This window comes from Oncorhynchus mykiss, chromosome 18, assembly GCF_057628025.1.
Source record: "Oncorhynchus mykiss isolate SJ-2025 chromosome 18, ASM5762802v1, whole genome shotgun sequence".
Taxonomy (NCBI): Eukaryota; Metazoa; Chordata; class Actinopteri; order Salmoniformes; family Salmonidae; genus Oncorhynchus; species Oncorhynchus mykiss.
In genome coordinates, this window is record NC_143039.1 from 32,882,314 (window position 1) to 32,891,725 (window position 9,412).

At 42.6% G+C, this 9,412-nt stretch overlaps 1 protein-coding gene across 2 annotated transcripts in view; it reads left to right on the forward strand.

Annotated features, from left to right (window-relative positions):
- Positions 1–8,963, forward strand: part of dhrsx (dehydrogenase/reductase X-linked) — a 31,972-nt gene extending 23,009 nt beyond the window's left edge. For both annotated transcript variants that reach the window (XM_036952408.2, XM_036952407.2), the window contains exons 5-7: positions 637–844; positions 3,481–3,688; positions 6,511–8,963. In XM_036952408.2, coding sequence (XP_036808303.1) covers positions 637–844; positions 3,481–3,688; positions 6,511–6,693 — 599 coding nt within the window. In that variant the 3' untranslated portion in view covers positions 6,694–8,963. The remainder of the gene's footprint in view (positions 1–636; positions 845–3,480; positions 3,689–6,510) is intronic.
- The last annotated feature ends 449 nt before the right edge of the window (positions 8,964–9,412 follow it).

Genomic DNA, 9,412 nt, shown 5'->3' on the forward strand with positions numbered 1-9,412 from the left:
TCATCACGGTGTGAGTTTTCTCTGTCTATGCCCTAGGCTTTAGTAAGCTAAGCAAGGCCTAATGTCGCCTTGTCTCTCTTTCACTTTAGCCGTCTAATGGCATGTCCAATAGTGTTATTGACAAACACATCGTCGTAACCTCCATTACCATGTAGCCAATGGTGTTGAGGTTTGAGTAATGAGCTGTTTCAATCTGCATTAGGGGAAGCTTGAGAGACCATAGACTGATCTGCAGACAGGTCTTGTTGACCATCGTCTGTAAGTGTTACGGCACACCGAGAGGTCAGTCGTCTATAGAGGGACTGTTTTTAATGATCACGTAATAAGGGAATTTAGGCCTACACAAACTAAAAATGTATGCACTCACTGTACTGTAAGTCTTACTTGAATTGAGAATTGAACCCACGACCTTAGCGATTCCATGAATTTATCCATTCACAATCACTCAACAGAAGTATGTTACTGTATATCGGCATAGGCAGCTGTTATATCTTATTGACATACTGACTGAACATTCCTAGGAAGTTTATCCTAGCCACTCTGCTTCTGCCTCTGCATTGCTCACTCTTTGGGGTTTTTAGGCTGGGTATTTGTAAAGCACTTAGTTTGAAATGTCATATTGCTTGTCCTTCATAGCCGGCATCATGCTGGTTCCAGAGGGAAAGACCGAGGACGGTTTCGAGCTGCACTTTGGTCTGAACTACCTGGGACACTTCCTGTTGACAAACCTCCTCCTGGACAAACTGCAGAGGTCTGGGAGACACGACGCCTGCTCCCGTGTCGTCACCATGTCCTCCGCCACACACCACGTTGGAAGACTCAATATGGAAGACCTACAGGGCAGGTAGGGGACCAGGACCTGAGCCTGTATTCACAGAGCATCTCAGAATAATTTTAGATCAGCACTCCTACCCTGAGACGCTTTATGAATACAGACCCAGATTATTTGGTACAGGGCGTCCAACATTGATCTCAGGTGTCCAATTGAGTGCTGAAATTGAATCAATCTCTCTAAATCAAAATCCCGACATGGTATTGTAATCTCGTTGGTATTAGTCATGGTTGATGGACAGTCAAGAAGCACATTTAAAACCATTACCAATGGTAGTAGTGTTTATCTGGTGGCTACAGGTGAATGTCATTCTCAATTCAAGATACACGCCATATCCAATGAATCTCATTGACCGACAAAGCCTCTTGATTCCCATAACTTCCTTTTTTGATACTCTTAAAAGATTTACCTCAATAAAAAAATATTTACGTTTTCGGAAACGTTCTTACCAGGAAATAATTATTCCTTTTGATGACGGATAGTGTGATAAACCATTATTATACAATCTGTACTGAGAGGCTCCTTGCCTCAAGGGCAAGAACAGCGGTGTCTCTCTTTCTAACCTGCGAATTTAGATGTGATAGATGGCTTCGTCACATCTGGGAGAAATGAGTGGATGATGCTGCTGGCTACAACGTCTAGCTGCAACGGTGCCACCTAGAAACAATCTCACGCTGTAAGAAAAAGAAACCGGGGGGAAACGCATTATAGATTGGGTATTTCACAGTCTGATGCTCTTATGACCTTCACGGTGCGTTTGTACAGACAAGTTGATTTTGCTTTTGAACAGTGTTTATGGTGTTAACAATAAGTCTATCTATTCAGCACAATACAGACACTGTATAATAGTCATTGGGTTTAGTCATGCAGATAGCTTAGTAGGGGGCATTGTTTTGGGAACAACAGGGTCGTAGACAACATACTGAATACGTATGTTACAGTGGGGCAAAAAAGTATTTAGTCAGCCACCAATTGTGCAAGTTCTCCCACTTAAGAAGATGAGAGAGGCCTGTCATTATCTTCATAGATACACTTCAACTATGACAGACAAAATGAGAAAAAAAATCCAGAAAATCACATTGTAGGATTTTTAATGAATTTATTTGCAAATTATGGTGGAAAATAAGTATTTGGTCACCTACAAACAAGCAAGATTTTCTGGCTCTCACAGACCTGTAACTTCTTCTTTAAGAGGCTCGTCTGTCCTCCACTCGTTACCTGTATTAATGACACTTGTTTGAACTTGTTATCGGTATAAAAGACACCTGTCCACAACCTCAAACAGTCACACTCCAAACTCCACTATGGCCAAGACCAAAGAGCTGTCAAAGGACACCAGAAACAAAATTGTAGACCTGCACCAGGCTGGGAAGACTGAATCTGCAATAGGTAAGCAGCTTGGTTTGAAGAAATCAACTGTGGGAGCAATTATTAGGAAATGGAAGACATACAAGACCACTGATAATCTCCCTCGATCTGGGGCTCCACGCAAGATCTCACCCCGTGGGGTCAAAATGATCACAAGAACGGTGAGCAAAAATCCCAGAACCACACGGGGGGACCTAGTGAATGACCTGCAGAGAGCTGGGACCAAAGTAACAAAGCCTACCATCAGTAACACACTACGCCGCCAGGGACTCAAATCCTGCAGTGCCAGACGTGTCCCCCTGCTTAAGCCAGTACATGTCCAGGCCCGTCTGAGGTTTGCTAGAGAGCATTTGGATGATCCAAAGAAGGACAAAGAATGCTGAGTTGCATCCAAAGAACACCATACTTACTGTGAAGCATGGGGGTGGAAACATCATGCTTTGGGGCTGTTTTTCTGCAAAGGGACCAGGATGACTGATCCGTGTAAAGTAAAGGAAAGAATGAATGGGGCCATGTATCGTGAGATTTTGAGTGAAAACCTCCTTCCATCAGCAGGGGCATTGAAGATTAAACGTAGCTGGGTCTTTCAGCATGACAATGATCCCAAACACACCGCCCGGGCAACGAAGGAGTGGCTTCGTAAGAAGCATTTCATGGACCTGGAGTGGCCTAGCCAGTCTCCAGATCTCAACCCCATAGAAAATCATTGGAGGGAGTTGAAAGTCCGTGTTGCCCAGCAACAGCCCCAAAACATCACTGCTCTAGAGGAGATCTGCATGGAGGAATGGGCCAAAATACCAGTAACAGTGTGTGAAAACCTTGTGAAGACTTACAGAAAATGTTTGACCTCTGTCATTGCCAACAAAGGGTATATAACAAAGTATTGAGAAACTTTTGTTATTGACCAAATACTTATTTTCCACCATAATTTGCAAATAAATTCATTAAAAATCCTACAATGTGATTTTCTGGATTTTTTAAAATAATTTTGTCTGTCATAGTTGAAGTGTACCTATGATAAATTACAGGCCTCTCTCATCTTTTTAAGTGGGAGAACTTGCATAATTGGTTGCTGACTAAATACGTTTTTGCCCCACTGTATGTTTGTTAATTAGCTTAGGCTTTTTGGACAAACTAAACTGCCAAATTATCATATTATAAAGGATGACTTAACCCGAGATAAACGGTCTCTCTCTCTCTCTCTCTCTCTCGCCCTCCCCCTCTTTCTCCAATTCTCTCTCTCCCTCTCTCTCTCCATCCCACTCTCTCCCTCCCTCCAGGTCCTGCTACAGTGCGCATGGTGCCTACTCTCAGAGTAAACTGGCCCTGGTCCTCTTCACATACCATCTGCAGGAGAGGCTAACAGCAGCAGGGCTCCCAGTAACATCCAACGCAGTAGACCCAGGCATGGTGGACACTGACCTGTACAACAACCTCTGTATTCCAGCCCAGGCAGCAAAGAAACCTGTTGCCAAAATGCTGTTTAGGGTAAAGTAGAATCTTAATCTAGATTACCATTCAAATATTTAAAGGTCAGCTTAGGGTTAGGAACCTGAGACAAAATGCATGAAATATACTATAGATATGGGCCACGTGATGTGTCACTGTTAAAGTGTAGGTTTCGCCTTATTCCTTCACGAAACTAACAACAGTGTCATAATATTCCACCTAACAGACGTATACTTCACTATAGGGTAACGTAAACTATGCTGACAGTTCTGTAAGACTGTTCAGGGTACGGTGAACGACCTTTACAAGTACTTAGGAATTTGGCGTACTTGAGGGGGAAATAAATGCACCAAAGATAGATATGGTAATAGGAGAAGCTTCTACGCTTGACCAAAGCTTAACAGCGGTGATTGATGAGAATACTAATAAGGTGCAACACATGTGGAATGGTCCAGCCTTTTACTGCTCAGGCTTCATAATGACTTTTTCTGTTGATCATATTGCCGTGGAATCCATGTGTTTTAAAAAAAGGATTATAATTGCAATCTTTGGGTTCTGAGATAATAAAAGCATGTCAATTATAGTCACATCAAAGGGTGTGTTAAATGGGGTGGTCAATTTATTCATAACCACACGTGAGTGAGAGGCACAGGAGGTTGGTGGCACCGTAATTGCGGAGGACGGGCTCGTGGTAATGACTGGAGCAGAATAGGTGGAATAGTATCAAATGCATCAAACATGGTTACCAGGTGTTTGATGCCATTCCATTCCGCTCTGTTCCAGCCATTACTATGAGCCGTCCTCTCACCAGCCTCCACTGGTGAGCGGGTGTGTGTATTTCTGAAAACTACATCACAATTTGTGAGAAACCTGTGCAAATGGCACATAATAATTCTCATTCTAATTTGCAGGTTAGCGTTTCTCGTCATCAATCTTGTTCTGGAGTGGTCACTAGCTGGAACAAAATCATCAAATAATTTAAAACCGAACCCTAACCTTAACCACACTGCTAAACCTAATGCTTAACCTTAAATTGAGAACAAAAATAAACCATTTTGACTTTGCAACTGGACCATCTAGCAGAGATCGCTCAGTTCTGCCTTCAAGACAAGACTCGTTCCAATAAACTTCAACCTGCTTATAATTTTAGGGCAATCAACAGTTTAACTGCAAGCAAAATGCATGTGGCAGTAATGATTTTTTAAAATTATTTGTATTATTTAAATCACCCTTGAATCTGCATCTAAAATGTCACATTACATGGTCACAGATTCATTCTGTATTAGGACATTCTAATAGGGACAGTGTAGCCAATTAGCTTGTTTGCCTGAATAGTTTAAGATGACTGTGTCCTCTTTAACACAGAGAAATGTGCTGGGAGATTAAGCCTTACCTAGTTGGGCTTTAAGTGTTCAAAATAAATATACAGTATTTCAAGGGTGACAATATAAAGATAGCCTGACAAACATCTGAATTTCATTTCCTCAATACTCATATTCCACAAAGATAATGAGAGTTGATATTGTCAGATATTGATATTTATCTCAGTCATAATTTCCTTTTGGAGGTTTTTATCTTGGAACTGGGGTCTAGTGCCGAATCATATTTCATTATCGGTCTGATCGGGTTTTGTGTGTTTGGAAAGATGTCTCATATCCACTGAAGTTTGGATTGTAATTGCAGCATTTGTATTGCAGCATTTGTATTGCAGCATTTGTATTGCAGCATTTGTATTGCCAACAGACTGCATTATGGAGGGCAGCTATGTGATGCCCACTGTCCACAGATGGTTGCGCAATCCTATGTCCATATCGCAAGTGATGATCACCCTAAGAAATTTGAACATGCATGAAATATTGTTTTGTTCAATGTCAGTCACTTTTCCTTTCTCTACGAGTGTTTTATTTTATAAGTGAGACATCTATGTGTGCTGTCTAAGACATGTATACACATTTCCGGACTGGTGGTCGAAGGATTTCATTTGGGGCTATTTCAACATCTGCTGTTTCGAAAATCAAGCCGGCCTGTCTGCCAGTGTGTTCATTCACATTTTCCTTTCAAGGAACATCCTCAGTGTCTAATCACATTGACTCTGTTTTAGGCCATACAACAATTGGGATTACAAAAAACCTCACCTCTCGACCAAATATATTGTGGGGAGCAAATTCTTCTGAACTCTTCGAAGTTCCCATCAGCAAAGACATCAGCAAAGACATTCACAATCATTGTTGATTGTGTTTGTGTGTTTAAACGAGGGGCGTGAACTCAGATTCCCACGGGCAGCGAGTGTAGTGTTTAAATGCTCTGTGTTGCCATTTGTTTCACCTCCAGTGCAGTGGGCCCATTTAGGAGCCGCCATATGCGCCTTATATAAGCTCCAGGCTTTCCAGGGCAGTAGGCATGGCCTGCAATAGATCAGTCTGGCTCTGCTTCCTCCTCTCTAAACCTCTTTCACTTAACCTGCCTGCTGCTGCCCGGCCTGCTGCACATCACTCACCACAGGCTGCTGCTGCCAGACAGACGTGTTAGTTCACCTGAGAGCTCCCAGACGCCTTAGATTGCTGTAACAACTGTTTGTCGTGTATCTAAATAGCCTAATTCTAATCTCGTCCGCCCAGCCGCCTCTCCAGCAATTGAGCCTGGGTACGAGGTGTAACTGACTGAACCTGCTTAGCAAGTCAGATGTGAAATGTACTTGCATCCTGTTTATGAAAGCGTTAGTGTTGCCGTTTCAAATGATTGACAGAACTGGGCTTTCAGTTTACAATTTTGAAAATGGAACAGAGGACCACTATGTTTCTGAAGAACATGCCTGTCCCTGCCATTCTTTTTTTAACGTGTTATTTCTGTGTCATCTCCAGACCCCAGCCGAGGGAGCGTCTACAGCTATCCTGGCTGCCACTGCGTCGCAGCTGGAGGGGGTCGGAGGCTGCTACTTCTATAACGGGGAGAGAACTGAATCCGCTGACATTACTTACGATCACAACGTGAGGGCTGAGCTGTGGAAACAGAGCTGTGCGCTGGTTGGTCTTCAGGAGGCCTAGAGGAGGAACCAGGAACCATGATCTTAGAAATATGCCAAGATCAACGGCATGACACCTCCCTCCAGCGTCAACAACAACCAAGCTGCGTCCCAATTCTCAACCCTTCCCTTCGGCCCTAAGTGTGCGCTTGTTCCCTTCCCTTCATGGATCTAAAAACACTGCTATAGGAAATATGGTAGACCACTCCCTCTGGCCTGACACCAATCCAATGCTTTTAAATTCATGGGGAGGAGAGCACAAGTGCGTACTTTAGTAGTATCGGGATACAGCCCGAGTCAGCCCCAGCCAGCACTATATACAGCGACAGCCTGTGGACTTAGGCTTCCTGATTACTTAGCAACATCTAGCTACAGCACCAACTTTGGTTGTTGCCTCTACTGTAACTGTCCTCTCTTGACCTCTGTCCTCATAGTACTGCATAACACATCAGCATTGGAATCGACTCTTCGTCATATCTTCTCCTCCGCAAAGACAGTTCTGAGGACGTCCATTCTACCATTGCGACAAGCACTATTAAACACATGCTGAACGGCACATTGAGTGATGGAATTTGTTTGTTATATTGCAATACCAGTCCCGCTGCCAAATTGATGAAGCTTTAGTACTGTAGCTCCCTCTTCTGGAATCGCAGATAACAAAACATTGAAGGACGCAAGGAACAACATCAGAGCTAGTAGTGCCTCGGAGCTAGTAATATCGCTTCGAAACAGCACCATCTTTTTTTCTGCCTAAAATAGGACCCTCTGTCCATTCTTCTTTCTTCTACTTGGACTCTCATCAGGGGCGGACTGACCATGTGGCATTTTGTGTAAAGGCCAGATGGGCCGGTCCATGTTTAGTCTAGTGGGCCTATGTAACACATTTTTTCTTATCTGGTTAATAATGGGGGGCCTCAAGGAAAAAAAATAGTCTGTTGCGTTAGAATAATGCCAGAGGCAATTCCTGGTCCTAGTCCAACCCTGACTCCCATCAAGGACTGGACCATATATCTGTAGATGTGCCGCCTCATAGCTGTGATCAAAAATATCATGTCAAATATGCTTTGGTGAAGGGCTAACAATGACAAACATGAGACTCGAACTTGGTTAGCCTTATTCCCGCTTAATTTGCACTTGCCTCGTTTAATGCGTGTGTCCAATCCTTGTTGTTGTAATCATCAAGGACAAGAACTGACAGCAAGCTTCCTAATAGTACAGTAGATGCCTTTGCCTTGTTTGACTTACTGTGCCCAAAGGGGATGTTCTGCCCTGCTATCGCCACTTCACTGTGACTGATGTGAAATGTTGTCGTGATTTTTGATGTCTCTGTGCCATACTGTGATAACAAAACGATGCTCATCTTTAAATGTCTTTGGCATTTTCATCTGACTAGAAGATTCAGAATCTTTAAATGACTGTAAGTGGTTCTCATGATAAGAGGTTTCTAGTGTAGAGAGTTCTAACTTGGGGCGCTACCTGAAATGTGTGCTCGGGTTCGATGGCCGCTTGAATTACAAACACTTGCTATGACATCTTTTTAAGTAAGATGATCTAACTATTTAATTAAGATGATCTAACACCTCTTCTAGGTGTCGCCAATCCATTCTAAGTGTGCGTGTCAACATTCTCACACAGGATATCGGCAGTGTTTTGTCTAAAGTGTTTTGTGTTCAAGCACTGTATGCGTGCCTAAGCAGTGTAAGGTTCAGTTCTGTACATGGCCCAAGACAACAGTGCCAATACTCGAATGCTCCTTAGAATACTAATGAGGAAGGTTTGAAGAGAAGAGGACTCTTCTCCAAGCTTCCATCTGCTTTTGTTATAATACAACACGTGTTATGAGTCCTAATGCTGGATAAAGGCAGACATAAGAGACATCAAATGTTATTTGTCACATGTGTCGAATACAGTGAAACGCTTACTTGTCACAGCCCTTAATCAACAATGCAGTTAAGAAAATAACTATTTAAAAAGAAGAAAAGTAAGAGATAAGAATAACACGTAATAAACACCGTAAACATGAAATATAATACATCAAGGTGTAAACATTTCAGTAGGACGTTTAAATCTGAAGTACTTTGGTTGTTCATTGATTTACCACAATCACTGTGAACGATGCCTTGCTTTCCAAGTTCTCTTTTAGTTGTACTGTACTAATTCATTAAGTAGTTATTCATTTGCGTTTCTAGTCATTGTGTGATTCTTAGATGTGACTGTGTTGTCCTCACTCATAGCATAGAGAAGGATGTCCACATTGGACACAAGTCTAAATAAAAATCTATTGTAAATGAATTGCTATCCCCAGCTTTGTTTTGCCTATTATCTTAAATCTACTGTGTACAGTAATGCGTAATGGTTGACAAAATTGTATTATAATTTTCAACATATTGACAATAGTGTGTGGGGGGGGGGGGGGGTTCTGGTTCACATCAAACACAGGCACTGTCAATGATGGGAGATGATTCATTCAAGGATATTCATTCTGTGTATAGACGTTTAGGTAAGTAAGAAGGATCCAGTTACTCTCATAACCACGGACACACACACACACACAGAGTCGTGGACAGGCCATGACATTTATTATGTTACTGTGTGGAAGTAATACCCCTACAGCTTGCAAGCAGGGCCTCAGTCTTTTCGAAGCATCTGACAAACCAATCTGTCCTTCTTCAGGCTAGCGCGTCATACCTAATGTGTGTCAAAGAGGACGGCTTAGAACACTGTGCTCTTCAGGCACCATG